Source organism: Planococcus citri, chromosome 1 (assembly GCF_950023065.1).
Source record: "Planococcus citri chromosome 1, ihPlaCitr1.1, whole genome shotgun sequence".
NCBI lineage: Eukaryota > Metazoa > Arthropoda > Insecta > Hemiptera > Pseudococcidae > Planococcus > Planococcus citri.
Window position 1 is genome coordinate 59,020,940 of NC_088677.1, and position 25,886 is coordinate 59,046,825.

Genomic DNA, 25,886 nt, shown 5'->3' on the forward strand with positions numbered 1-25,886 from the left:
GTCAGCATTTTCCAGCGGTATCGGGACAGGTGGAAAGGTTGAAGAACGCATCGTCGATGCAACATTGTTCATTGTTGACTCTCTGTGGTACCAGTAGTACGGTATCTATCTATCGTTTAAAATTTGTATACGAAAAAATACATATTGTAGGTACACGTTATAAGGAAGGCCAGCGACCCAGAAAATCGCTGATTGTAAATTTTATGACGCAAACACTATGTATAAAACGTTCAGTTCGTTGTACTTGAAGCTTAAATTTTCGCTGTACCTGTACAGTATACTGTACGTACGTATGGTAGTTCAGTACGCGTATAACACAACTGCAAATACTTACTATAAACGTTTGTATACGTATTTATGCGAATTGTTTTCGAGTTGTCCGGCCTCGCCTACGTTAAATTTCGTCATTGCCTGTAACGGCCTTGTTGATAGGTGTGAAAAATTCTTCAGATCGACGATCCACAGGCAGAGGATGAGGCTACCAGACTGTACGATGGTTTATTTCTTCTCGTAGGTTGGTCTACGGTGGTTATCATTGATGGTGCCATTGAAATCCGATATCCTAACGTCATTGAGCTTCAGGCTGAAGAATCAGTATGTATTTTTAAAGATACTTACTCGTCTTTCATCGGTTTGTGGAGCTGGTCGAGATAAACTTGCTAAATTTTGTACTTTTGGAGGGTATTTGTCGTTAAAGTGGAGCCAGGGTGAATTTAGATGTAATATGGTAGCAGAGCTGTGGCTTTTTTTCTTAAATTGCCTCAAAATTTTCCTGTTTCGAAGGTTCAAGAGGCTAGATGAGTTTGTGAATTGTGACGGCTCTTCCAGTTTAGCAGGTAGGCAAAATTTGGAGGTAACTTCTCTTGTCACCTATCATGAGTGGAATATGTTGCAATAATAATTTATGGAAAAAAGATTTCATTCAAAAGTTGTCTATCTGCATGCATTTAAAGGATCTAATCAGCTGAGGAATGTTCAACCTCCCTGCCTGTTTGAATCGAAGATAGGAAAATGTTGTACTTCCGCAGCAATTTTGTTGCAAACCATAAAGTAGCTTATTACATCATTTCATTTCATACCGGAATCGCAAATTGTATTAAAAAAAAAAAAAAAAAAAAAAAAATGTTCTGCTTGTACAATGTCATGTTTTAAGTACCCATAACCACAGTGTACACAGGGCTTCTCATAATATTTCTCTCGCCCATTTCTACGAATTGGCAAAACGAAGCGGCGAAAATACATCTATGCCGAATCACTTTACATTTAATCGTGATTCTGAAAGTAACGCTGTTTACAAAATATAATTATATTTCAAGCGTCTACGCCCATTTCTAAATTGACACACTGGATATTAATGCGACGTTATGGAAAAGCAGCCCCCCTGGGGTCCGGTAACCCGGTGCGATGTTTTGATATACGCAGCGAATTATCTGTAGCAAGAGGCAAAGTACAGTGCGGTGGCCAATGTCGATGGCGATCGCGACGATCACCCAACATGTGGCCTCCTCATCGACACCTTTTATTTATACCTATATTATAATGTGTAATGCTTGTCTCGGATCTCAGTATTACATTCTTTCGAGCACAACTAACTCGGACATGGTTTCTTATCACGTTTAATTGGTCGCGTAATTTTTAAGGAACGAATTGCATTTGTGGAATTGATAATTTGATAGGATTCGTGAAGGTTGCGCACAATCAATCGGAAGCTTGGCAGCTGGTATTATTGTGTAGGAGCCACAAAAAAACATTGTTTTGAATGGGTAAAGATGCCTACCAACCTATACCTACTACAGAGTATTTTAACCCGAAGTGAAATGAGTGTTTTAAGTGGATAGGATTAGCGGCATATTTTAGCAGCTTTAGCCCGATTTTTATGAGTTTATTGGCGATCTTTGATTTGTTTACGCCTCTTGTGTACGTTTACGTTTATCAATACGCTGTGAAATTGTCACGTGGTCTGCACGTGTCCGCTCGTGTAGGTATGCGACATTCGTTGTGTGCAAAGTTGATACTGATAGTGTTGTATGAAAATGAAAACGGGTGATTAGGTTCGAGTACTTGCGAATGACAAGTTTTGAAATTTTTTTGACGAGGAAGATGTACATTTAGGTAAATTGTGTAACGTGTATCGTAGTTTGGCGTATGTTGATAGTGATGTGATGGCAATTAACAGTGGCAACTGGCAAGTGGCATCGATAAGTTGGTCGAGTGCTTTGAAATGACGGGCGATGTGATATTCGAATGGTTTCTTGTTTTATTCTTGCTCAAAAGGTTTTTTTCCTTCGATTTTGACCAAATGTTGGTTAATTTTTGTGTAGTTTTTGACAGTTCACGGTTTCAATTCGTACTTTTGGAGGTTGAATTGAATTTGCCTCATTTTTATTCGACTGGTTTTCATATTTTGATTATTGTGCACAGATTTGTGTACATGATTCAGGTGGCTGGTGATTTTTTTCTCAGTTTGTTCGATTTTTAAGAGTTATTTTACCTACTCAACATTTTCAAATTCTGGTAATTTTTTTTAATTTTGTTGAATTTTAAATTTTGTCAATTTTGGACTTCACAGGTCAGGTCACTGATCAGAACTTCTCCAACCTGGCAGACCAACTAGTTCAAATGTATATTGCCTTATGTCATGATATGTCATGAAAAAATGAATCACCATAATTTTTTCCAAAAGCTCAAAAGGCTTTCAAATTTCATCAAGTGCTGGAGGTTCGTGTTTTTGAGTTCAAAACTGGTATTTGTGGAGAGATTGAAGATGAGAACCTTCCTAGAAATGAGGTACCTAACACTTTCAAGGGTTCCCAATTGTTTTTGCTATGATCGACCTTATTTCCAAAAATGCAAAGATGGAGCTTTAAGAGATTTTTGCTACCTTTTTTTGTCATCTTGCTTCTGATTTTATTTACATCTATTTTTTTCAACCCTTATTACTCATTTTTTCCCACTGAAATTCCCAACAAATGTACTTTTGAAAAAAATTTGAATATATATGATTCAGGTGGCTGATGATTTTTTTTCTCAATTTGTTCAGTTTCTGAGAGTTATTTTGCTCAAAATTTTCAAATTCTTGTAATAATTTTTTAATTCTGCTGGATTTTAAATTTTTGGTAAAAATGGATTTTGGACTTCACAGGTCAGGTCTCACTGATCAGAACTTCCTCAATCAGGCAGGCCAACTACTTCAAATTTATCTTGCTCTATGTCATGATTTCTCGTGAAAAAATGAATCACCATAATTTTTTCCACAAGTTCCAAAGGCTTTCAAATTTCATCAAGTACTGGAAGTTCGTGTTTTTGAGATCAAAGCTGGTATTTTTGGAGAGATTGATGATGAGCACCATCTCAAGCTTATTTGTCTTTATTTTGCTAAAAAAAAAGTTCCTAGAAATGAGGTAAGTAACACTTTCAAGGGTTCCCAAATTTTTTGCCAAGATTGACATTTCTTTTCAAAGATGCGAAGATGGAGCTTTGTCAAGAGATTTTTACTACCTTTTTTCTGCCATCTTGCTTCTGATTTTATACATATTTACATCTATTTTTTTTCATCCCTTATTACTCATTTTTTTCCACTGAAATTCCCACTGAATGTAATAAAACATCAACTAAGGATTTTTTGGAAAAAAATTCGAATACAGAGCAAACAAAGAAAAACATTGGCAATAATTTTCCACAATTTCAACAGCCAAAAATGCTGGCAGGAAATACCTACCGTAGCATGAGCAAGTACACCCATAAACACGTTAGAGCTAGTACCGGAGCCGGAGATGGCGAAGGAAGGAGGGAACCGGAGTTGTATACAAAGCCAGGGCAAAAAGTGGCGGGAAAAAAGCACGCTCGATTCGTTGCTTGTTTTTGTAGTACTAAAGGTAGAGATATAAATTGTATAATGTGCGAAAGAGTACAGTTGTAGGGCAACTAGCACGAGGAGAAGTACACTTTGATGTTGATGATGATGATGAAGGCGAAATGGGAGGCACAGCAGAAAAAAAACAACATGCGATAAAAATATTTAGCATTATAGAGAGGACTAGGACCGGAGGAATAGGTTGCCTTAGAAAGAATTCGGTAGTGAACAGCAGAACGCGTTGGACAAGGCGGTTGTTGGAAATCTGCAAAGGGGACCAGAGGGAACCACGCGGTGGTTCTGCGGGAAATTGCGTCGCGTTTGTTTTTTAGGCTAGCACAGCTGGAGTTAGAGGAGTCGGGTGTGCGGGCGTTGGTAATGGCGGCGACCGGCGGCAGCGCGCAAAGCGCAATCCACACATGCGAATGCTGCCAGTGCTAGTGCCATAGAGAGTGCGCCAGGAGGCAGAGGAAAAGGGTAGGTGCTGGTACGCGAAGGACGCAGGCAGAATGGAGGAAGAAGACCTAGCGAAGGAAAAATTTCGCCTGGTTTGGCTAATAAGTGTGTTGGTAAAGGCAGGAGTTTGCGAGTGTGTGAGCTACACAGCTGGTGCCTTCGTCGGTATATATGTGAGGCTCGGGGCGCGTGGTGCGGCCGCCTTAGGATGGCAGAGGAACGCGAAGAGAGGTCGCGTAAAGTTATAGAAATGGCGGAGGAGTGCAGGAAGGATGATGACGATGACGAAGCAGCGTGTATGTTGGAGTTGGACGACGACTGCGACTACGACTGCGAGCGAGAAACGACGAATAAAACACATCGAAGAGGCCCAGCCGAGCAAGTTGAAAAAGTTGAAGGAAAAACGGAGTCATTGTCTGCCAACGTTGACCTTCAAAGCGGCTGTCTACCTTGCTCTAATTGCGAAGCGTGCGTTCGATAGAGGGCCGCGGAGGTGGAGCGCGGCAAGCTCAAAGTGGCCGAGGCGCGCGCATCTGTGCCGGCCGCCAAAATTCGCCTATTTCGGAAAATCGTGGCCGCCGCATCCTACCTACCTCTACCTCGTTGGCCGTCGTGCGATTTCGTCTCCCTGAGCCGAATGCCGAAGCCGAACGAGGAGTCACAAAGACGCGCAATTTTCGACGCCGCCGCGCCGTAGGTGGCTTTTCATCAGTTTTCCGCGTACAGCTTTTCTTCCATCGGGTGTCTCGCTGTGTTCGAGCTTCCATCGTTACAGAGTTAGTGTATCGTAGTCACAAAGTTGCCGATTGTCTTAGCCTGTGCTGTGTGCCTAGCTCTCTTAACAGTCTTATTCGTCGACTCCCAACTTTTCTGCACTTTTCCTCGTGTTTTTGTTTTTGTTTACGGTACTTTTTGTTTAATACTCTATAGTTCGGTGTGCGTCGCTGTATAGTTTTGCTAGTGCTCGGTTTACCGACGATTTTCACTTTACTGTGATGATATTTCGATGGATTTGCTACGTAATCGAGTCGACTAGCAAGTTTTAATTATGATATTTTTGCGTAATAAGCAACTAGACTTTTGTTTCCTCTCGCCTACTGATACCTATTGGTATAACGGAGGTTAAGAAATCGCGCTTTTTTTTCGGATGTGATTTCGATTTCGACTTTTGCGTTTGCGGTTTCCAATTCCCCAAGCTCTGGCCATCGACTCGACTGTTGTATTAATAACCAGCAGGAATAGCCAGCAGACTTGGTGAACATCACACGTACACGTGTACGCATAATTAACTGTGTACGACTGTACGTATTTCATACGAGAAGTGACTCGCGTATGTGTGTATCTCTCTCTGTATATTTATACTGTTTCGATAGCAATGACCAAACGATATCATTAATATTAATAGTATATTATGTGGCGAATCCGATACCTATTCTATTCTGAAATCTGAATTGTGTTATTCGTCGTAGTACGTGTTCTGTGTGCGTGTGGTGCTTTCTGTGTTATCGAATTACTTATACTTATGAAACGCGAACGTATAGTGTAAATTTTATTACCGGATTAGTACCATAATAACGTGCCCAGCTATATTGTTTCAATTCGCGACCACTGCAGTCTGCAGGCAGCCTAAAACGACAACTGGTTTACCAAATACCTATTAACACTGGATCAATGCGGGTAGGCAAATGTTGCAGAATTTCTCCATTATCAATCCTGCTCATTACTCTGTTATCGTTGACGATATCGCCATCGCCGACGACTTGCACAGTATAAGGGCTATACGAAATAACGCCATAGCTGACACCGTTGTATGGGGTAAAAGGTATGTGCTATAGATGTTTCGGGTGCATGTTAATTGCCTCTTTAAATCGTTTCAAAATACTGCTTTTTAATCGCTATATCGAATTCTCGCCCGAGAAGAATCCTGGATAAGAACACTATACCAGAAGCCTGAGAAATTCTTAGAAGTGTAAATTTTAAACGCAGCTGGATACGAGGTGCGTGAAGGTATTTTAGCCAACTGATAAACGCTAATTACACTTCCTAACTGGTTTTTAACTGATGCTAGGTAGTAGCAGTAGCACTTGAGACATTTTTGCGTTGGGATTGTGATAATATTATTAATGGAATAATGCTGACTTGATTCGTCATCTTCTGACATCTGTGAGTGGTGCAGATTCGGTTCTGGGTTGTTGAACATATTTTTCACTTTGACAACATGGCTGACTTCACTGAGGAAACCTCTGGATTTAAACTTGGAGATTTCCTCCCTAACCATGTCAGTATTTTGGCTGCACTTACTGATATCTCTGAAGAATCCTCTAGGTCATCCCGAAGGTTTATACTCAGAGATGTCAGTGTGGCAACGCTAAGGACTCCCTCCCCCGCCCTCCCCCCAGTTTGAACCCGGAGGTTTCCTCCGTATATATAGCATCAATGCATGCGTGAAATTCCCCTCCTCCTCAAAATTTCAGAATTTGTGATGGAGAAGTTCATCATTTGATTCATTAAAATGTTTGTGAGGGGTAATTCCACGTCAATTCGACTAATAGGTAAGTGGTGGAGGGGGGGTCAGTGATTTTTTTGAAATTTACCTGTGGAAAGACCTTTTGAAGAGATCACTAATGGCGCAAATCGCAGCTCTCTGGCCTTTTTTTAAAGGCTGTTAGGGGGTGTCAAAGTTTTCAGTGAACTTGAAATATCATCCATTTCAGCAGTGGATGACTCGATAACCGCGATACCTACCAAAATGGAACTTTTTCCAATAGTTAAGGGTTTTGAAACGCTTTTTGGTGATATCATAAAAATCAGTGTTGCCACTTTTTTTCGTACGAAAAATCAGCTCGAAAAGTTTCGAAACGTAGTTTTTATACTTATCGTTCCGACTCTCAAAAATTCTGAAAAAAATATATCATGGACAACTTTTTACGCTGAACAACATATTAAAAAATTAGGATGGCGTTATGTCGTAAAGCCGATTTTGAAAAATTGAAAATTTGCGAAAAAATGCGATTTTTTAATTTAAAACATGAAAAAAAGCTATGATTGGTGAAATTGACCCATTTGACCCCTATTTTTACGTATCTGTTGAAAAAGTTGAAAAACTCCTCTCACTCGATGAAATGAACTCACCACAAAAAAAATCAAAATTCTGAGTGAATTGAAAAAATGAACGAATTTTAATTTTTTTCTATGAGTGTAATTTTTATCACATTTTTCATGAAATACTTCAGAAAGAGGTGAAAATAAGACAATTGAATAAATTTAACCTTTTTTTGATGTTTGAAATTGAAAATTGAATTTTTTCGAATTTTGATTTTTTGTGATGAGTTCATTTTATCGAATGAAAGGATTTTTTCAACTTTTTCAACGGATACGTAAAAATGGAGGTCAAATAGGTCAACTTCACCAATCAAAACTTTTTTTCATGTTTTAAATCAAAAAATCGCATTTTTTTGCAAATTTTCAATTTGTTTGAATCGACTTTACAAAATAACGCCATCCCAATTTTTTAATAAGTTGTTCAGCGCGAAAAGTTGTCCATAATATATTTTTTTCAGAATTTTTGAGAGTCGAAACGATATGAAAACTACGTTTTGAAACTTTTCGAGCTAATTTTTCGTACGAAAAAAAGTGGCAACACTGATTTTTTATGATATCACCGAAAAGCCTTTCAAAACCCCTAACTATTGGAAAAAGTTCCATTTTGGTAGGTATCGCGGTTGTCGAGTCATCCACTGCTGAAATGGATGATATTTCAAGTTCACTGAAAACTTTGAACCCCCTAGCAGCCTTAAAAAAGGGCTGGAGGGGTGCGATTTGCATCATTGGTCATCCCTTCGAAAGGTCTTTCCACAGGGAAAATTTCAAAAAAATCAACACCCCCTCCCTCTTTACCACTTCTTGGTGAATTGACGTGGAATGGCTCTAAGATTTTAATCCATCGAATCAATTTTTGAATAAATAAGGTCATTTATCAATGATCATTGCATGCTCAACTTGAGTTTCACGAATTGTGACGAGCAAATTATTTCTGATTGAAGTGGAATGACCCAATTGGAGAGCCATAAAGTCATCCATGTTACTCCTTGACTATTTTTATGAACTTTCTTGGAAAATTCCCACTATTGAATGCTTATGAAGTGTTTACCTAATTACTTTTTTTTTTTTGGATTTTTACGTTGGTACTGGAAACGGTGATAAGTAAGAATAAAGATACCCAAGTTTTTACGTGAGAAATTAGATAGATATGTAATGAGATGGTAAATGTTCTTTTCAGTATGGGTATAATTAAGTGCAACAACATAATATACCTATTTGTAAGAAAAACTGAAACATAATAAAATAATGAACATTATCAATAAGTAATATTAACCATTCCTCTACAAAACTACAATACATCTAATCCTTCTTTCCGGCTATTCACTGTTACGTTCTCTGGTAAATACGCCAACCCTGCAGCACTGGCCGATTACACGTAGTTAAATTAGATTTTTTGGTAAATTCTTAAAAGGTGACACGAAATCAAACCAAGCGAACAATATGTTAGAAGTTTTTTTTTTCTTCTTTTCATCTTCTCTATCCTTAGCCGTTGTGTTCGTTCAACCTTTTTTCTTTTCTTTACATTTTTTCACATTTTTTTTCTTTCTTTGTATTCTCTAACCATCTTAGCGAACACAAATGAAGCCAATAAGCCGGCGAAAATACTACTCATTCATCGTTGCCAAATGTTCGTTGAAGCGTAACATCATCGCCGATGCTCGAGTACTTGTTGCAAGAACCCACATTACCGCACGACTTGAGCAGCGAAGGTGGTTTTTTTTGCTTCATTCTGTATGTTGTTAGCACAAAGTATAGTAGAAGAATGAAAAAATATACAAATTACAAAGTGTAGGATTTTTCGGGATAAATTTTTCGGGTTGTTGAACTATTAGCTAGTAGGTAAATACTCTTCTATAATATCGGAATGAAGAATGGCTATGGTGGAAGGAATGATCGAAGTAAAGGGAAGAAAATTTTTGGCCAAGTTTTAGGGTAAATGAAACAGACATTGCGAATGCGAAACGTCGTGTTTAAGAATGTAATCCATTGATAACGAATTAGCCGCATGATGTATTGACGTTTTTAATCCCATTTCGAGCCAACGAACGAGTGAAATCGACTGTGACATTGATTCGAAGATGGCTTTTGTAGCAGCAACCTGAAATCGCCCAGCGCCCACGATGTACGAGTATGTGCTTCGTCGTTTAGTGTTTAGCTTTTCATCGTTAGCATTCTGTTTTTTTTTTGCAGGGCACCGCACTCGGCTTAGAGTAGGATAATTTGTGTATGCTAAATTGGTTTTACGAGACTGGTGCCCAATGCCTCGAAAAAAGTTTTTTTTTTTCATGAAAGGGAACGACAATCCTTTTACTTTGCTGGCTTTTTTTTCTCTTCTTGACAAATATAAATGATTATCGATACGGCATGAACGTGAACTTTGACCGTGAATGTTTTTACATCGTGTGGATAGAGAAAGGAAAGAGGAAGCAAGAGGGAGAAAAACTCTTACGCTGTTTTCTCGCCATTGCTTTGCTGGTTCTTATGATACCTATATACTTACGTTGTACGTTGCGTTGTATTATATTGTGTTATTATATAACACCTACTTGGAAACGGGTACGCCGACGTTGGAATCCGCGGCCGCGCCGCCTTCGCCCAACTTTTCATATCACTGCCCTCTAATATTGATTGGTTATTTTCAACTTATCTAACACGTGCTGCCGACAAATTTTTCGATAACGCGATTAAAAATCTGATGCTTGATGGTGTTTTTCAAGTACCTACGAAAATAAAAACGTTTACCTGAACCGGGTTTTGTTGCCATTTTCGACTCGGCTACATACAACAGTTTAATAACCAGATAGAAGCTGTAATTGGTTGCATGCAAACGTGACTCGGTCTTATGTTATTTCTGTACAAGTATTCGGTTTTCTCAGCCCAAGATAGTATTTCGCGATATGTGTCGATAACCTGCTAATAAGTAAGATGATGATTGTTAAATGCGTGTTTGATTTTATTAGTGTTTTTGAACAGCGCGGTACCTATCTAATAGTTTTGGTAGATCACGTCATCGCAGTCTGAGATTTTGGTTTTAATTAATTTATATGCTCGGATGGCAGTTACTTGAAACTGATTCGATCAAGGTTGATAGTTTATACCAAACGTGATCGTTGTCTGGTAGACGAACGTATGTTTACATTTTGTTGTATTCTTGGACGAGTGTGAATCGATGTGAATGTACTTCAAGATGAGTTCATTCGGCATATTGGTTTAAAAATGGAAATATAAAGTGGCTGATTATGGTAAAACTCAATATACGTGGTGATTACGAGTTATTCTAATACTCAACACGGATCTGAACCATATTTTGTAGTATGTGAATCCTTTAAATGCGAGGAAATCGATTTCAGGTCGTCGAATCCAGGGTTGGTGACTCTAGTTGTGATTTTGAGCTCTGGTCTTGCGATTTGATATGTCACACGGCTATATTTGGCGCATGTTTGCTTTCAAGCTCATGTCAAGGTCAACTATCAGGGCATTGACCTTGAAAATCAGTTTCAACGAAATATAGTCATGTTACATATCGTTTTAAAGGCCTGAACGTTAGCTTTACAATGATCTATCCAGTTTTGTGATCGGATCATTTTGGATGTAATTAGTTGGATTTTAAGGTCTCCAAAATGCCTAAGATATTTTTAAAAGATAACCATCTCATTTGATGATATTAATACTTCAAGATTGCTGTAAAATAACCCTTTCTTTTATATACGTGGAAAAAGAAAAAGAATTTTTTCATAAAAAAAAACATGACGCTGGTATTCTTTTCTTTTATTCGTTTTAATAGCTTATTTTGGCTGCTCGAAATACTAACCTTTTATGCTGTTAAAGTCTTTAACAGTTTCTTGATATAAAAAAAGGGTGCTATTAATGGAATTGACCGAGAAAAAGGAGACTGTTTAGGTGTAGTATTGCTTCGTCTTTTCTTTCTTTTTAATAGCCGTCTCGTTTCTCTCGTTATATTGAAAGAACGACGTTGAATTTTAATTGGCTCTCTTTTCTTACCCGGAAAGAAAATATTTTCTCGTAAGGGACAAACACACTCGAGGGAAAAAGGACACGGAGAAAGTTGGAAAATATCGCAGTCTCTAGATTCTATGCTACGTGTACCTTACGTTGTAAATTGTCTCGTCTTTTGTGTAAGGAAAAAAACTCGTCATTATAGTTTTTTTCAACGCTTTTAGCACTTTGGCGCGTTTTTTTCTTATTTTGGAAAACGTTGTAGCGTTTATGATTGGGTGTTTACGTTTTGTCGCATGGGTGTGGAAGGCAAAAATGACTCAAAAGAGTTTATCGAAGCGTGAATAATAGGCGTGTAATAAGGTTCGACTTTTGAGTGAAATTCGGTGTGTGTTTGTGAAGAAATGTACGAATTGTTGTATCATACAAAGTACATAGGTACCTGTGTTGAACAATTTGTCAGCTTGTAGAAAGAGTTATGGCCAAGAAAATGTACAATCCGCTGTAATTGATCCATTACTGAATTAGTGTAAGAGATGCAGGGGTCAGATAGCAACTCAGTAAGGATAACTTTCCGATATTCCAAACTGCCAAAGCGATAGCTCTAACCTTTGTGTATAGTTGTAATGGTTAATGGTTACTACACGTAGTAAAGAATAATGGGTTATTAGGGTTATGAGAAGGATAAGAAGGGTGGTGCCTGGTGCCTGTACACAATCTACAACATGGATGGCTTTTCAATGTTGTTATTATTATTATTGTTGTCGTCGTTGTCTTCTCGTTGGCATTCTCAGTTCGCGCTACAGTATGGTTGATTCTTCATCAATGATCGACTTGACGGCGAAGACTCGCTTCCCCGTCGTTTCAAGCTCGAAACAGGTTTGATAATGAGGAAAGACCGGTGACCGGCAGCTTGAGGAGACGCGAAGAGAAGACATTCCTAATGGGAAGATTGGCTTCATCGAAGCGGTGGCGTGTACAGGTAGAATGTTGTGCCGGTGTAATAGCTGGATAATATCGTTCAATCTGGTTGCCGGAAGATTTACATCTCACACAAGAGCTGGTTATGTTTGCTCGATGTGCACTGTGCAGACATTGGTACGATACTTCACCTCCCCTAGCCGTCTTACCTTGCTGGTTTTGTTACCTATACGTTGAAAGTGACCGTAAAGTCCGAAAAAATGGCTCGCAGATCTAGGTTATGGTTATTGAAAATGAAACCCTTACCAACGTCCAGTACATCGTCGGCGGCTTGACCATTCTTACATTGATGGTACTGAAAAGAGAAGGAGGATCACCATCGTTGTTTTTGTTTCCTGTACTCCTACATCTTGTTTGTTGTAACAATATCCTTTGTTTGTATTTTGTTGTTCCTTTCATCACTAGAATCGGCAAAAGAATCCAGCTTTATTATCGATTTTTATCTTTAATTGTAGTAGAAAGTGTGGAGAAAAAAACGAATTGGTGCTCGAATGTGATTTATACATGTAACTTGTGCTTTTTACAAGGTATCTACACTTTTCGTTTTCAAAAACCAATAGCAACAGGTCGAAAGTGATTTTAAATTCAGTTGTGTTGCTGAAGAAACGCGCCTGACTGTGTTGAGAGTTGAAAGAAGCAGCCTTTTGTTGATGAAAGCAAAGCGTTTGATTGTTCAGCCAGTGTATTGTTGTATTGTTATTGTATACATTACGTCGCATGGTTAATTATCATTGGTCTGGTAAAGGATCCTTTTTTTCTCATCTCTATGCTGGATAAATTAGAACGAGGTTTTGTTGGATTTTTTGCCCTGTGCCTTGTATATGTATAAGATTTACTTTTCTTTTTATTAAAAGGAAACGAGTCACGGTGTAAAGTAAATATTATGAAAGTAATGAATGCTTTGGTTAACTTGTTGACCTACCCTTTTTTTCATCTTCCCGGTTGGTTTGGTCTTGTTGATTCATCCCTTGTGGGTTAATAGTATGTTGCTGCTGCTGGTGTGGTTGTGATTGTGTGTAGCTTTAAGCTGTTGGAATATTCATATTATTCTGGTATTGAGAATTGAAATTTAGATTACAGAAATTGATATTGAAATTTCTCATGATAGAGATGTTTAGTGAGGTTGAATGTTGGAGTTTCTTTAACTGATGAGAAAATTGAAGTGATGAAGTAGTCTCTATGAAGCCATAATTTATTGGATGTGTTTGAGATGATTTGATTTTAGCTGATCAAATTGATCTTGATTCTACTATGAGCTCACTGTTGATCTAATCGTTCAGCAGTCAGCACTGCATATAGCCCAGGGCATAAAACCGTAAACAAACCTGAAATTGCAAACAGTCAAAAACTGGAAAGAATTGCCGAAATTCAAAACTGAAACTAAACTAAGAGTGTTCTTTCTTGAAACAAAAATTCAAACCTAAACCTAACCAATTGAAAAATCCAAATTAGTTTTGGACATTTGGTTTTGGTAATTTGAACTACTTGAATCTTCAGTGCCTCAAATTTTAGATCCGCCACAGCGACCCCTCAATGAAAAAATTCCCTCCTCCCCAAGAAGAAAAATTGATGCTCAAATCCAGGATTCCACACTTGAAAAATCTCCTCCATCTCGAAATAGGAAAACCAAATTAAAAGTTTCTAATGGCTAATCCCCTTTCTTCTACCTCTCTACCTGTCTCCCTAAACATCTCCGTATTAGAGCAACTGCCTATACAGTTGAAACATAATCTGCAAGCTGATAAGAAAATCTGTAAAAGAACGTGATGATGGAAAGATTCATGTACATGCGGCACTATGAAACCCTACAGCTGGCTGCTGCCCCTTTTTTTCCGCACCTTCTTCTTTCACTATGCATACCCTTTAGGCTTTAGGATAGTCAGGATTGAAGGGTGGTTACACACATTTGTTGTTTCCGGGTTCGTTGACTTTTTAAATATATGCCAAAAGGTGGCGGCGTTCTATGATGGTTGGTGCGATAGTCGACTTTCATTATGTACCCATATGATTCAGGGATACAGTAGGATTGCGAAAGGTCGTGGTGCATTTTCAACCATATGAGCGAGTGAGTCTTTGCCGCCTGCTGCTGGAGAAAAAGTATCAACGTACCAAACGTGTAGCTATTTTCGAGGGTGGTGTGTAGTTTCCGGAAATTGTACCGATGGGGGCGAAGACCTCTCAACATAACGGTGATATTATTTCACGTGCTTGTGACTATATTTATCAATTTGCTATCTATTCTCTTCTCATGTAGTACAATATTTTGTAGGTATACAATATACTTATGCAAGGAGCAATGCCAATTGCCATTGCAGTGTACTGTACAAATTATTGTACTATATGTACCATTGAATAATCATTAGAAATATATGGGCATTTGAGTGATTGTTTCAATGAAACACGAGAATCTTTTACTTCACATTGAATTGATGCAATAATTCAAACCCACTGTTTTTTATTTGCCCCTTCAAATTTAGTTTCATCCAAATCTGAAGTTTCACTGACCCCTCACTGGACAGTGAACACCCTGTATGTTCGCAATAGCAGTGTTGCCAAATTGTTATTGCTGAAATTGAAAGAAAATTTTCACATTACTTCCCTAAGGAGTATCCCAAATTTGGATTATCTCCCAAAAAGAGCTTCATTCCTCTTTTTACATTACCCTGGCTCAGAATGTTCCAGTTTTTGCATCAAACAACAACATTGTAATGATACAATACAATATTATATTATATGCGTGTTATATGAAAAATGGTGTTAGTAGAATTCGGAAAATCGGCATTAGCGCGAAAACCGGTTTTAAAAAGGAGGAAAAAAACGACTGTGTACCGGCGTAAACGATGATAAAAGTGCCGAGAAAGAGAGGAAACTGAAAGAGAATCAAAACTAGTGAAAAAAACACAAGGCACAAGGCAAAGAGATGAAGTTGAAAAAAAACCTCTTCGCGATCCCGTATAGTAACTGCATCAAAAGAGGTATAAGGGCGGGAGAGCCGAGAGGGAATGATAAAACGCGACCGGGATCGCGGTGCGCGCTACACGCGAACGAACGAAACGACTCGAACGACGAACGACAACGCGTACCAATACTAACGTAACGTGTCTGTGTGTACACACTAGCTCTCGTGTTGTATGAAGGAACGCGAACGCGGACGGCCGCGGCATCGCCAGTGTTGTTGTTGTTTTCGACGAAGCCTAAGCTGAAGGTTGTGGTGTCTTGCACGCGGTTTTGTTACGCTCTTCGAAGTTGAATTGAAGTGAAGTTTGTTCTTGTGTAATGTGTGAATTTTACATACTCGGTGTAATATTTTTATAATACCAAAGCTTCGCGTAACCGTTTTTTTATTTAGTTTAGATGATTTTATTCTCGACTCGTTGTGTGTTACTCGTGTTACGAATTGTGTCAAGTGTACGGTATTGTTCTAGTGGTAGTTTTTACTTTACCTTTGAAGAAGTAAAGGTGTTTTCTTTCGGTTAAATGATGATAGTTTGTTGTAATGTGAAATAAAAACCCGACAAGTTCGGAATTCTGAGTTGTCGGTGGTACATCGCGGATCGGATGTTTATGTACGAGTTCATCGTAACGACGTGACCTTGCGACAAAGATTCGGCATCGGCCAGTGTAGTCGTATTCGCGTATATTATCGACGATGGTGTATGTAGATTGCCATTCTCCTGCAGTTCGACTTCGAGTTCGAGTTGTTTGAATTCTAAGGTGTGATTACGTTAATATTTTCGTGTCGTATAGCGATCATTTTTATCTGTGTACCGGTGTACCTAGTTATCTACCTACACCTCTATTGTGTTCGTGTGTGAATGTGATTACTGATTTGCGGTGACGCGGTGTTCTGGTTCTGCGAATCATTCATTCGATCGATGATTAGTACTAGTAGTGTGAAGAAAATGCGCGACCAGTATTGTTGTATCTCGTGTATGTTCTTGAATCGTAGACATCCTGCGCGTTAGTAGTGGTAGTACTGGTGGTGTGTTCAAATACGATAATTTCAATCGACAGTCGTACCAAACAACGTATCGATAACGATATCAGTATCGCAGAAAATGAGTGAGTATTTTATCTGAATATGTGTATAAAATAATGTACTCGTGTATCTTGTATAGACCGACCACCGACCGTTGGTTTGATTGTTGCTGGTTTCGTTTCGTATTCGTTCGTGTATTTTTATTCTGATTCGTGTGGATACACTCGAACTCGATTGTTGATAATGAAAAATTACGAGTAGTCGAGTACCCAGCAGTACCAGGTGCGTTGCATACAACATTCGTAGACTCGATTACGTAACGTGTAGGAAGGCTCAAGCTCAACCAACAACGTTGATAATACAGCCATTTTTTCGTCCGTGGTTTTAGTGTGTACGTGTAGTTGTTTCGTATTTACACGAATGTGTATCGTTCAAGTTGTACGTTGGTTTTAGCATGTATTCGGTATTGTAATCGTGCCTCTGTCTGTTTCGGTTCTGTACTATCTCTCTATCATCTCTCGTACTCTCGTAGTCGTAGTTTGCGAATGTAACGTTATGGAATGGAACATGGAACGTGCAACAAGTGGCTGTTAGATACAATATTCCAAGTCGAGACTGTTGTGTAGGTCTTTTTCGACTCCGACTCGTTCCGCGTCTCTCTCTGGAGAATATTCGGTGCTGTTTCTGTTTCTCCGACTTCGACTCTTTCGTGTGTGGAGCAAATGAAATGATTGTCGGTCTGCTCTTCTCGTCTCGGCTCTCTCGGTGAATTATACGGTTTCGCGTGTGAACTGGCGATGGTTTCAGTATTGGGAATTATTATTGTTGCGAGTACGAATGCGAAATTACACATTTACTTACTTATTCCTCGCCTTATTTAGTCGTTAGCTGTGCCGGTTCCGTCGGCGACGCCCGCGACGACGACGACGTCGTGTCTGTCTTGTCTGTTTATCTGTATCTGTGAGTGTGATTCCGAATCCGAGTATGTCTGACTCTGAGACCGGTGGTCGTGGTGGAGGCGGACACAACAGCGTCGGACTTATGAGATCATATATTCGAGCCATATTACGTAATAATAATGTGTACGTATGCGTTAGTTTACGTACTATTCGAGTAATATTATTTACGTTATATGTTACATCGTGTAGCTGATTTTTTGCTTTGTTTTTCTCAACAAAATACACTTACTCGTATGCTTATAGTCTCAGAGTGGTCGAATGTTTACACGATTACAGAGTACATAAAGTATGTACTTATTTGTTCGATGTGTATTGTTTTTGTTAGTAATGCATCGAAATGGCGTACCTTGGCGAAAAATATTTCACGTTTGCGAATTACGATTATTGTGTTGTGAAAATCAGAGGGAAATGGATGATTATTTACCTAATAATGTTTAATAACTAGATGGGCTTCGTACAGGAATACGACGTAGGTACTTGATGTATACAAACACGACGAACCCTTGTGTGATGGTAGATTGAGTTCGTAAAGTGCCAGATGTGATTCTTATTACCTACCTATTACGTCTTGTTATCGAATTCGAAGTTAGAAGAAAAATATCATCGATGATTATCAAAAACGATCGGATTCGATTGGAATTCGAGTAATTTACCGAGTGAAAATTACGCTGATATTGCGTCGAAGGAGGTTCAGTTTTGAATTAGAAAGAGAGCAATTATTGATTACTGAAGCGATTTAATTTGAATTCGGCGATGATTTTGATTAGAAGCGGTCTCCATTCGAGTATGAAGGGTTTTAATACGGTGCCATTTTGTATTTTGTGTTTTCTCATTTTATCTGATAACAGTGATAGCGTACGAATAGTAGTCGAGCTCTCAGCTAATCAGGCAGTTTTTTTAGCTTGTAAACAAATAATCTGATTGATCGAGAGCTCCCTTCAAGTTTCAAGTGTCTAGTCTGAACGAATTGACGGGTTTGATGGAAAAGGGGCCTCCGCGCCCAGAGGCCCTTTTTCCGCACTTTGATAATTTGAACTCCTTGAAGCCTTGACTACCTTGGGTGTGATTTTCAGTTCATGATCTTGCTCCTAAAGCACGCTACATAACGTTTTATTCATACCTCTCTACCTGTTTTTCAGTAAAACGTTAAACGCGTTTTTCTCAAAACTAGGGTTTTCCAACGAGGCCCTTCTTCCATCAGGCCCGTCAATTGGAACCGAAATCAATTGAAGCATATGTTTCCAAACTGCACTAAGTCCATTTTCAAAGATTCTGAAGTTGCAATGCCACCTAGCATAAAGTTGTGGCCCAAAATGGCTGTTTTTTTAATATGTTGTGCTCAAGGGTCTTGGCTACAACATATCAAAAGATCAGCCAATTTGGGCCATTTCTACGTTTCCAAATTGTACTAAGTACCATAAATTTCTTATCAATATTTTTTTGGACTTGGTGCGTTTTGGAAACATGCTCAAATTAGGAAAAAATCCTGTATAAGTTTTTTTTTTTTTTTTTTTGCTGTAAATCGTTAAGTTTGACGATTTGATGAACAATGATACGATATCGTTGCCTATGGATACCCGACCTTTTTTTTGGACGCTGAATTGAAGTTGCCAGTTCCCAATTTTCATAACCTTCCCCCTCCCTCTGTCGCTGTTTTTTTGAGAAAAAAATCCAAGTACATACCTTAATTATTATGGTACTTTTTTTTTCTCTTCAAGTAATTATGTTTCATAATTGAAAATGTTCAATGTGGCAATCTTGATAAATTTTGCATTTGAATAATTTTGACCTAAAAAAATTCAAAATTTTTTGCAAAAGTTACCAAAATTTATTTATTTTTCATTTTTTAAAATTCTTTCATTTTTTTAGTTTTTGGAAATTTTTTGATGTTTTTGAACTTATGCATTTGTGTGGGCTGGTTTTTTTTAAACCGTAAAAAATTATGAAAAATATTCATTTTGTTTAAAATAGCTGACTTTCCTACATTTCCCCCTCCAGAATCGCCACTGCTGTAAAATGTGTTAAAGGGCATTCATTCTGTCCCTTATATGTAGAGAGATTAGTACTAAGGAGAACGATGGCTAATCTCGTTCTTTCTCACGACTGATCCAAAGTGCATCTTCGTGGGTTTCGTTGTTTTTTCCCCCCATTGATAAATAATGAAGTTTTTTGATTCTTTTTCATGGTATTATCCAAGTTTCTTCGATCGAAAATTCTGGAGTTCGGTGATTCCCTTTTCATGGGTAAAAACTGCCGATTTATTGCTCATTTTTATTAGTTTTTCGATTCGAACGTTGGGAACGTTCATTCCAAAGTTCTTCGAGTAAATTTTTCTGTTCTTTTAATTCCTTAAAAGGGTAGTCACAATTTAATAATTCGTATTCGCGTCGGTTTTCCCGTCCAAATTCGTGATTCATTATTCGAATCATTTCCTGAGCTCATCCAGGGTGGTCTGATCTAATCACATTTTGACCCTGAAAAATTTTTTTTTTTTTTTGAATAATGTTCTACAGCGAAAAGTGACCGATTACGCTTAGGAAGATCTTTCTACGAAATCTCAGTTTGAGAAAAATGGTTTTTTTTATCGGTGTTGAATATTCCAAACAGTTGACTTAGTCAAATAGCGACGAACTCTTGTTGAGTTTCAATGTTTGGCCCATTACATTGTTTTAGTCGAGTTATGGATAATTTCTAGTTCATGGAAAAAATATCATCGATGAAAATCTAACGAGAGCGAGGGGAACTTCTTCTAGTTGCTTGATTATTTTAGTTAGGTACTCGTACATTTGACGCTAAAAAGATCATCTTATTTTTCGATGGAATTTTCTGTTGTTTGTTTTCTTTTGAAAAACGACAAGAAAGGCTTAGGAGAAGATAATTTATGAGCGAGCTGTTGTTTGGAAGGAGTCGAAAAAACGCCGAAAGAGACTTTCAGAAATGAAGCAATTTTTCAGTCAACTTATGTTTGTACATCAGAAATTTTTATAGGTTGTAGGTACCTAATTGTTGACTTTAGTTGTTTTTTTGAGATTTTTTTTTGGGGGGGGGAGAGAAAATTTTGAACTTTTAATTTTTCACCAAGATTGTTCATTTCAATGTTATGGAATTTTGGCTCTTGAAGTGTTGAAGAGGGTTGAGTATCAGGAGGGTCCTTTTCGACTTTTTTGAGTGGAAAATTTGGCAGGATTGAGAAAAATATTGTGGACTAAGATGACATTAGAAAAACCGTGGAAGAAAGTGTCCGACTCCAACCCTTATTTTTCTATTTGATATTGAGTGAGATGGTTTATTCTCGAAGGTGAAATTTTTATTTAAATTCCGAATAATCCTTCGACTTCGTGTAGGACTTCCAGAAAGTTTTTTTTCAGAGATGCAGTCAAGTTTGAAAAAAAAAATTCACTGAATCTTTTATATGAGTGGAGAACTTGTATATCAAAAGTCATTTTGGGAACCTCTAACCTTCCTTTCAGGCGACCCACTGAGCTAAAATTCACGTTTAAACTAGTATCAACTCAAAGCAGGTCATATAATATTGCATTTTGAGAAATGTTGAAAATTGTTCAAATTTTTTCCATTCATTTTTTGATAATTTGAGTCATTATTGCGACGATATATAAAATGTACTCGATGCTACCTTGATTCATGCTCTTAAAATTTTCTCAACATAGGTTTATTCGCAACCATGAAAAACTTCTAAATTAATGATTTTAACGGAAACGAGAGATTAAAGGGGAGTATTTTCAATTTGCAAGCACTCTACACATTTTTAATGTACCTTGAAAACCCATATAGGTCTCGTAGTATCCCTATAATATTACCTCCTTTTACATGTGCTCGCGTATTCGTAGGTATATTTTTTTCAATTATCACATTTTCGGTTCATGTCACATCGTCGACGCTGGAAAAAAAAAGAAGTATCTCATCATCGCTTGGATGATGTCAAGTGTGAAGATGCCTATCATGACGGTAGTCACAGTGAATCATTCGCGTGTTGTAGGTAGAGAGAGGTACCTTTACCCGTACATATTGTGTAGGTAAAGAGGTGTATTACACCCCTGTATAGAGTATACTGCTGTATGTGATCAACTATGCTCAGTACGCGTGAAAATTCGTCAATTAAAAAAAAAAAAATTGAATATGAACCTACCTACATCTGTGACGAAATGTAGAATGGTATAGTGGATGACATTAGCAAAATTACACCATCGAAAAAGGTTTATTTACCTCTTCTTCGAAGAATCGGGAGGATTTTTTTGGCAAAAAAAATACAAGCCTATAAAAGAGAATGCTGAAAAAAGAGGTATTATAAATGCATTGATTTTATGCCGTGATAACATCAGAATAGCACTATTGAGAGTTGAAGGTAATAGAATAGGTATAGGTAAACGTAATAATAATAGTAAACGTATAAATGCAGAGAGAAAATTTCGTGCGTCAAATGACGTCATAAAGCGTTAAAGAATACCTACCTTGGTCTTGGTACCAAGAGCAAGAGAAGAAGAGGCTATTGTATAATAATATGGAAGAATCGCGATGCCTCTCGCTTGGTAACGTTGTGTTATTGTATAACTTTTGTGTGTCTATGTGTAAGTGTGTAAAATGATTTGGTATTATTATGCGTTAATGTTATACCTATGGATGAGGTATGCTATCTTGTCTGCTATATAGAGGTACGTTCTGGTTTACTATAGAGGTGGATCGTAGAATGAAGGAGAAAGAAAAAGTATAAGAGAGAGAGAAAGAGTTGACTTATAATAATGTATAATGCTGTACGAGTACGAGAATAGTACCTATACTATAGATAGAAATATACATGCCCAAGCTTGACCGATTAAAATACATATTCATAGATAGGTAATGTTATAATAAATGCAGTATTATCGTATTACAATAACGATATACATAGAGCAGAAAGACGAATAACGATGACAGAGTGATGGCTGCCAAGCTATAGCTTTATCATGTGCAATATGCCAAGATAGGTGCGATTCGATAATACATATGAATTGCCGAATGTTAAGCCATAAGTGTACCATTCATTGTCGAAGTCATCCATCGACCACGGGACGTTTCAAAATGAATTGATAAACCAGTCTTCGAAAAGTTGCCAAATACCGCACCGGTGCATAATTTCGCTATCGCCGTTGGATCTTTTATTCATTTTAGTTGATTAAGTCTGATCATCTAGAGATTTCTGGAGAGGTAGCAGGAAAGTGGTTGGATCCGATGAGATTTCAACCGACGAAAAGTGATCGGTAGCTGAATGGTTTTTATGTGTGTTTTTTTCATGTTAGAGTTAGGGGTTCTCAGAGTTGAAAAGTTCATGGTTTCTTGTTGGGTGATTTCAATGGAAGTGATACAATTTGAGTCGTGGGGAGAGAAAAATAAGATGAGAATAATTTGATTCAAATTTTAAGTCATTTTAACCCTTCGACGTGCTATAGAAGTTTAACGAATAAATTTCTATTAATTTCATAAGAGAAGGATTAGATTTGAAAAATGAATTTGAGTCATCTTTCATTTTTCAAATTGAGGATTTCCAAAACGAAATTTTGGATGTGAACAATAAGTCAAAGTGGCACTGACCCTTCCAAATGGAGTGAAATTAACGTTTCTGTTGAAAATTTCTCTCTTTGGCAGTTTTCAACCGAATTTTCTCAAACTTTCAGAGATGCTGGACACTTTCAAGGGTTATTCATGGAAATTTTTTGAAATCTTTTCAAACTCATGTTTTTAGTAAAATGCGTGCGCATTTTTAGGTTTTCAAAAGAGCTTTTGGCAATTTCTTTCAAAGATGCAATCACAAGAAAAATACGTATTGTGAATATTACCTTCATGTGCAGCATAAAGTTTTTCAAAAATTTTTATGTAGGTGCAAGATCTTCACAAATGCAAAAACCTGACTTTTTCACGATTTTTCTTGCTTCAAGTGATCAATTTTGGTCGATTTTGGGAACCCTTGGTCCCCTTCTCGGGTTACCTACAAGGTTAAAATTCATGTTTAGACTAATATCAACTAGAAATATGTACATCTTATTTTGCAATTTCAGAAAAATTAGTACTTAATTATTGATTTTGGCGAAATTTCAATAAAAGACACCTGTCTGTAATTTTTCTGGAAGGGGCCCTTATTTCATCAGATAACTTTCATTTTGAAATTATGGCCTTTCTCAATGGAAGAAAATCAACCGATCTTTTTGAAAATTTAGGGGAAAATTCATTGATTTTCTGACATTATGTCGGACTTTTTTTTTAAAATTGGGAAATGATGGAAGGGGTCCTTCTGAAATGCTCAGGATTTTTTCATGGGGAATCAAATTTTATCGCAAGAGAAGTTCGTGCCGCAAAATGGTCGGTTTGATTTTTCTATAAATAGAAAAAGGGATGAGAAGAAGTCAGAAAATTTTCAGAAATCCTTATTTATTTTTAAGAATTTTGACATTCTGATTTTTTTACTGTTTTAGCTCAAAATTATGTTCATGTTTCCAAAAATTATCATTTTTACTCCAAAATACTGTAAATTTTAGTGCCATTCAATAAAATGAAAAAGATTTCGGTAGAAAAGAATTCAAATTCGTGTTTCAAAATACCAACTTGAGTATCATCGTTGAAATACGTATCATTATTTTTGATTACCTACCACATTCGCGTGGCTCGGTTTTCCAACTACCAACTACCTGTTCTGATGGCAATCAATATCACTAAATATCGTTGTAATAATGTATTATGATTTGAATAATGCACCTACCTACCTCTCTCAAGGCAGACCAACTTGCTGTGTCTCTTTTGGTGTGGTTCTGAATTTGGCCAAGAAACACGATAATTTTCGAGTGCCTACTTTATTATAATCGATAAACACGCCAGCAAAGAAAACGCCCGGTAGATACTTACGCGATATGACTCGGAGCGCTCAATATGGGCTGTACAATGATTTATTATTTTACCTGTAAATCATATTATAGGTATTATATTTTTCATTTCCACTGTGTGCTTATGTTGCTCGCCATATACTCGTATTATAGCCAAAGCCACACGGTATCTTATACGTGTATCTTATTTGTGTAGTGTAGTATAACTAGTTTTTATACGTATAATATTTTTTTCGCCTCCATTTTATGTACTATACCTACGATGTGAGTTGAGTATACGTTGTGTACTAATGTGTGTTTTTCTTTATGGTTGTGTTACAGAAATAAGTGCCTTAATGAAAAACGTCGCCGAGAACAAGAGAATATCTTTATAGAAGAGCTGGCCGAGTTAATCTCCGTCAGCTTTTCGGACATGAACTCCTTGTCTGTGAAGCCGGACAAGTGTGCCATCCTACAAGAAACTGTCCATCAGGTAATATATGGCTGCCATATGCGTACTCGTACTTCTTATCTTGTAGTTATAGTTGTACTTTGTTATTCGCGTTTCTGAAAATGATGATGGAGCATGTGGGTACTGGGTAATGTGTATGTTGTGGTGCGCAAAGAGAGTAGATACATTAAAATATGCTCTTTTTTTCATTTTTTTTCTTTTAGTTTTTGAAGTGTGTGTGTGTAGGGAAAGCGATAGGCGAGTACACTATGAAGGCACCCTATCCAAGTAGATTTTGTACGTATGGTGTTCCCGGTGATGAAATGGAATACTCACGCATATGTAGTGCACGTGTGCGTACAAAATATGCCTTTCTTACGTTATAGTTTAGTACGTCGTTAATAATAATTTCACGTACGTAAAACATGCGGTAGATTTTACAAAGAACGAAAATTTTTCGTATATTTTGGCTGAACAGCACAATCGAGTAATTTCGTCCACACCACAAATCATAAAAATTGAAGTTTTTCAAACCATCAACTTCGACTTAGGTATCTGAAATTTGTCTTTTTGAAAGAGCATGTCACCCAGACCTCTGAACCAAATTTTGAGATGTCGAAGTTGATTCTTCGATTTCTGATAAGTGCATTATTATTTTATATCAAGGAGATGAAAATCTGGAAATCGGTGTATTCGTATATGCTCTATAGTCGCCCCCTTCCTGAGTTGATTGCCACCATTTTCGAGGCAATTTGGAGCTTCCAGCAAAAGTTGACTTTACTCCCGCAATTTAAAATTGCTCCAGAAGGCGTTGTAAACAAATTTGGCAGCTAAAAATTCGATAGAACGATAAGTCAGACATTAGAAATCTGAAGGGATGAGGTGATATTTGCTAATATGTAATCTCAAGTTCTGAAAAAATATAATTCCAAAATTGTATATTGTTTGTAGTCGATCCCACTTTTTAGTATGCTTGAGAATCGCTAACCTTTGCTGAAGGCTTCAGATCGGCTCAAAAATGGACTATTTCCACAATTTTCAAAAATTTCCCAAAAATCGAAGAATCAACTTAGGCAGCTCGAAATTTTATCCTGTAATCTTGATGACATGAAAACGCTGAATTCTCCCTTTCATCTTTCTCTTCCCGTTTCTACAATAGGTGTGTATAGAGAAATACGAGGAGTTTTTGGAAAACAGAAATCTCAATTAACAGAAGAACTTATGGATGGATCAGATTGAAAAAAAAATCCAAAAATATTCTATCTGGCAATTTGTACATCCAAATTCAGAAAGTTCCTCG

The 25,886-nt window shown here is 37.5% G+C and overlaps 1 protein-coding gene across 15 annotated transcripts in view; it reads left to right on the forward strand.

Annotated features, from left to right (window-relative positions):
* The window catches only part of LOC135833124 (myb-like protein AA), a 342,443-nt gene that overhangs the window by 288,938 nt on the left and 27,619 nt on the right, over positions 1-25,886 (forward strand). For 12 of the 15 annotated variants that reach the window (XM_065346769.1, XM_065346765.1, XM_065346771.1 and 9 more), the window contains one exon: positions 24,478-24,628. In XM_065346769.1, coding sequence (XP_065202841.1) covers positions 24,478-24,628 — 151 coding nt within the window. Of the gene's footprint in view, positions 1-5,040; positions 6,132-15,508; positions 16,412-16,493; positions 17,411-24,477; positions 24,629-25,886 lie in introns of those variants that run through there. The other 3 variants (XM_065346766.1, XM_065346773.1, XM_065346768.1) reach the window with 3 other exon arrangements.